The sequence below is a fragment of the Sorghum bicolor genome, chromosome 1, assembly GCF_000003195.3.
Source record: "Sorghum bicolor cultivar BTx623 chromosome 1, Sorghum_bicolor_NCBIv3, whole genome shotgun sequence".
NCBI classification, from domain to species: domain Eukaryota; kingdom Viridiplantae; phylum Streptophyta; class Magnoliopsida; order Poales; family Poaceae; genus Sorghum; species Sorghum bicolor.
Genome location: NC_012870.2, coordinates 58,009,143 through 58,013,180, shown reverse-complemented (window position 1 = coordinate 58,013,180; position 4,038 = coordinate 58,009,143). Strand labels below are relative to the sequence as shown.

Here is a 4,038-nt window from a genome sequence, read left to right as displayed (position 1 = left end):
TAAATACCAAATGCAAGACTGGATTTATTATTTAGAAATCTCGAAGATTTGTAGAATATATAATTTAAAATCTACTAAACAAGAAATATAAGTTTGATGCACTATCTACAAGATATTGAATATTTTAAGTTATTTACCCTATAATCTTCTGAAGGGATTTATTATCCTGAAGATAATTTTTTTGTTTTGCACAACTAATCATTGGTCATTTATACATAAAGCATATTGCTCTTATTTATACCCATATAATTCATAGAAGAATTATGAGCCAACTTTTTGAAAGATATAGTATTGTGGTACTGCATACCATTAATTAAGCACACATTTGTGAACAGTGTGCTTTGAACAATAAAGTTCAAAATTTAGCATTATAAGGGGAGCATATTTTTATTAAATCTACCTTGAAGGTAAACCACTAGAATTACAAAGATCAAGTAGATCATATTTGCTGAAACATTGAAGTTTATGCATAAATCATGAAGATAAATATCTATTCATGAAGAATAGAATATCCTGAAGAATACTTGACTACGAAGGATAAATGTTGTACTCTTTTTTCCTATGTGAGTTTTTACTTGAAGGTTTCTCACATAAAGTTTTTAACGAGACAACATGTGCAATACAATTAACGAATGTGATGTACTCTTTTCTCCAAAAACCGTTTTTTCCCATTGGGTTTTCGGATGGAGTTTTTAATGAGACATGTGCATATCGTGGTAATCGCCCAAGGGGGAGTGTTGTAAAACATACGGACTTGATCCTAGAAGGAAAGGAGAAGGAGGAATCCTAATCCTAGAGCATTTGTTACCAAAACTCTTAGGCCTTGGCAGGACTATATATACGTGGGAGATCTATGTTGTAATCACCTATATTCAGAGGAATAAAGAATAGTCTCCTATCTTGTGTCTATTTGTTCTTCTACTTTCATCTACTATATTGATCATGAGAGACGGAGAGGGAAAGGTCCCAACCGCTGGCAACATGTTTTATAACAATATCTTTGCCTATCCAGCTTTAACCCCGTTAAAGAGGAATCAAACCAACTTATTACAGCCCAATAATTCAAGGCGCACAAAAAAAAATTATGACAAACAAACTTAAAACCCAATTCTAAATAACGAAGGCCATCCGAAGGACTCAAAGAGACTCAATGTTGCAGTCTCCAAAGTACGGTGAGCCTTCAAAATGAGCGCTTGTCAATCTTCACACCAACTCATATCTTTGCTGAAAGCGAACGAACGCTATCAATCACAACCCATTCAAAGGAAAGCTTAAGGTAAACATGTTACAATACAATACTAACCAGAATCTCATAGGCCTAGCTTCAAGCTCTCCAAGTACCTCCTGCCTTCTAGCTTTGCAGCAAAGTAGCCCTTGGTGAACTCAACACCATCCATCACCTTGTAGCGTGCCTTGTCTGCTGTCAGCAACTCCTGAAGTGGGCCAATTTTGCAGAAAAGGTGAATGCTCTGGAATGCTGCGATGGTAATCCTTTCCTTGTTGGGGTTTATTACTGCCCTGTGCTCAACACTCTTGTACCTCCCATTGGTGAGGATCTGTTGGAAATAAATAATGTTAAAAGGTTGATGGTGTATGTGATGCAGTCCGAAATTTCAACATGTAAGTGTTATCACCCTACAGCCACACCCTTTTTGTCTATAACATATGGAGTAACCGTTAAGCCAAATTACCTCAATAATATCGCCTATGTTGACAACAAGTGCTCCGTGCATGGCCTGCACAGAGAACCATTTTCCATCCTTTCTGATTTGTAGTCCTTCCACATCATTGACATGGAGGAGGAATGTCATGCCAACACCATCCGTATGCGGTGAGAGGCCTAAGACCCTGTCAGCTTGACTGCAGGGAGGGTAATAGTTGATCCTCACGCTCTGAGGTAGACCCTTGAAGGTACTAAGGAATACCTCCTGGTCAACTCCAAGGTTGTTGGCCATAAACTTGAACAATTGTGCAGAAACATTTGACAGTTGCAATGAGTACTTATCCAGTGTGTCCCTAGAAGGAGCAAACATCAGCATCAAAAACGGTTTTCAAGGTTTCTTGTATCTAGCGTCCATGTAACAGCCCAATTTGAATAAATATACTGTCATACATGTTGAATAAAAATCTTTGTGCTTCAATACAAAGCACGTTCAAAGATTATCATCCAGATGTTATTGCAAAGGCACCTCAGAAGCATATCTCCAACTCCTCGTGTTACCTATTTTAGATGACTTTTGCATGATAAAAACTGGAGTACATGAAGAAATCTAATATCCAATTGTTACAGGCACCAAATGCAAAAGTTTCTTAAAACATGGAACGAACTGACCGAAGTAAGATAATTTTTTTTGAGCGAGGAAGTAAGAAAATTTCACCTGAATGTGGAAGGCTTTGCAGGCCAGAAGGACAGGTTCCTTTGCTCAATAGGCCGTGTGGCAAGGAACAATATGTCGACCCAGTCCAGCTTCTGTTCCTTAGAGAAAACAAAGTGGTGGCCAAACCCTTCGATGCCATTTGGTGGAATCGCTACTGCCAACTTTTCTTCCAGTGGAAGACTGAAGAACTTGGTGATGTCGGCCTTGATTTGCTGCAACAATCCTACATCTATTCCATGGTTCACTAGCTGCAATTATCACACTAATCCCATGAGTTTGTTGTGATTAGTGTCAACCATGGTATAACAGAGCAAAATAGTGGATCTGTCTTTACTCAATAAGTGAAATAATCATCACAGGAATAGTTACAAGGCAATTGCATGTACATACGAACAGACAGTGAGATAAATGTGGGGAGGCATGCATCAAAGGGAGCTAATTTCTGCAGCAAGACAAACCTGGAAGAATCCCCAATGCTCGCAGGCAGATCCAAGCTTAGCAGTCTCCTCCTCAGAAAAATCGGGGTTGAGCAATCTCGACATATCTATTACCGGTAGATTATAACCCTCGGCATCGATGATGACAGGATCAGACTTAATCTCAGACCTGACATACCTTTCAGGAACCTCACCAGTGTCACGGATGTTATCTGCAACAACCTGCACACTCTCATCTTGGTCGACGAACTCCACTTCCATTTTCTCAAAGATTTCAGCCATCTTCCCTTGATTTCCTTGAAACAGCAAGCTTACCCCGATTCAACTAGCTCCTGTTGCTGACAAATGACCAATTCACACGAAAGTCAGACTGCGTATAGTTTACACGAGAGGATTCATGATTGGCAGCTAGCATGGCAAGTTGTAATGACAGTCACAGTCTAATTCCAAAGGAAGCTACCAGATAATTTCATATATTTTGCTAATTAATGACTGCTAACGAAGTCAAATCTGCACATGTTCCACTTTCAAACGAAGACTTTCTGTAGGATGATGTGCATATAATAATGCTTGAGCCTTGAGGATTGCTACTTGTCGGGCGTCGGGCTGTCGGGCCAGCGCAAGGCCCATAGGGCTGTGCCTAGGCCGTTGGAGCAGCCTGTGTGCCAGCACCACACACACACATAAGATAGCCTAGGCCGTTGGAGCAGACTTTCTGTACTATAACCCAGCGCATATCCATTTCCCAAACGTCACCAGAATACTTAAACAGACTGAAGACTTCAAAAAGATTGAACGAGGCACTTCCACGTTCTGCAGAATATTAGTTCTCCCCTGTATTTGCGCTTAAAAGATTGAACGAGGCACTTCCACGTTCTGCAGAATATTAGTTCTCCCCTGTATTTGCGCTTTGCGGTAGTGGTATTTGCTGTAGTTGTATTTGCGGAAGTTCTGAAGAGCGCATGTACGGACCTAGTTTGTGAAGTTACACATAAGAACAGCAGATACATCATCAGTTGAGGCCTTGTTCAGTTCCCAAAATTTCCTAATTTTTTTTAAATTTTCATCACATCGAATCTTTGGACGCATGCATGAGACAATAAATATAGATGAAAACAAAATCTAATTGCATAGTTTGTCCGTAATTTACGAGACAAATCTTTTAAGCCTAGTTAGTCCATGATTGAATAAAATTTATCAAATACAAACGAAAATATTACACA

The 4,038-nt window shown here is 39.6% G+C and overlaps 1 protein-coding gene across 1 annotated transcript; it reads right to left on the bottom strand.

Moving 5' to 3' along the window:
- On the bottom strand, positions 963–3,272 carry LOC8058081 (S-norcoclaurine synthase 1). The gene is made up of 5 exons (XM_002464891.2): positions 2,837–3,272; positions 2,379–2,626; positions 1,692–2,016; positions 1,304–1,556; positions 963–1,224 (listed from the first exon to the last, which is right to left on the bottom strand). Exons 1-4 carry the CDS (start codon positions 3,095–3,097, stop codon positions 1,311–1,313), a joined length of 1,080 nt encoding a protein of 359 aa, XP_002464936.1. The 5' UTR covers positions 3,098–3,272; the 3' UTR covers positions 963–1,224; positions 1,304–1,310.

Coding starts and splice junctions, on each gene's coding strand:
- LOC8058081 (XM_002464891.2), bottom strand. CDS start 3,097: ATGGCTGAAATCTTTGAGAAAATGGAAGTGGAGTTCGTCGACCAAGAT. Junction 2,627..2,836: donor AGCATTGGGGATTCTTCCAG/GTTTGTCTTGCT, acceptor TGATAATTGCAG/CTAGTGAACCATGGAATAGA. Junction 2,017..2,378: donor GCAAAGCCTTCCACATTCAG/GTGAAATTTTCT, acceptor TGCTCCTTCTAG/GGACACACTGGATAAGTACT.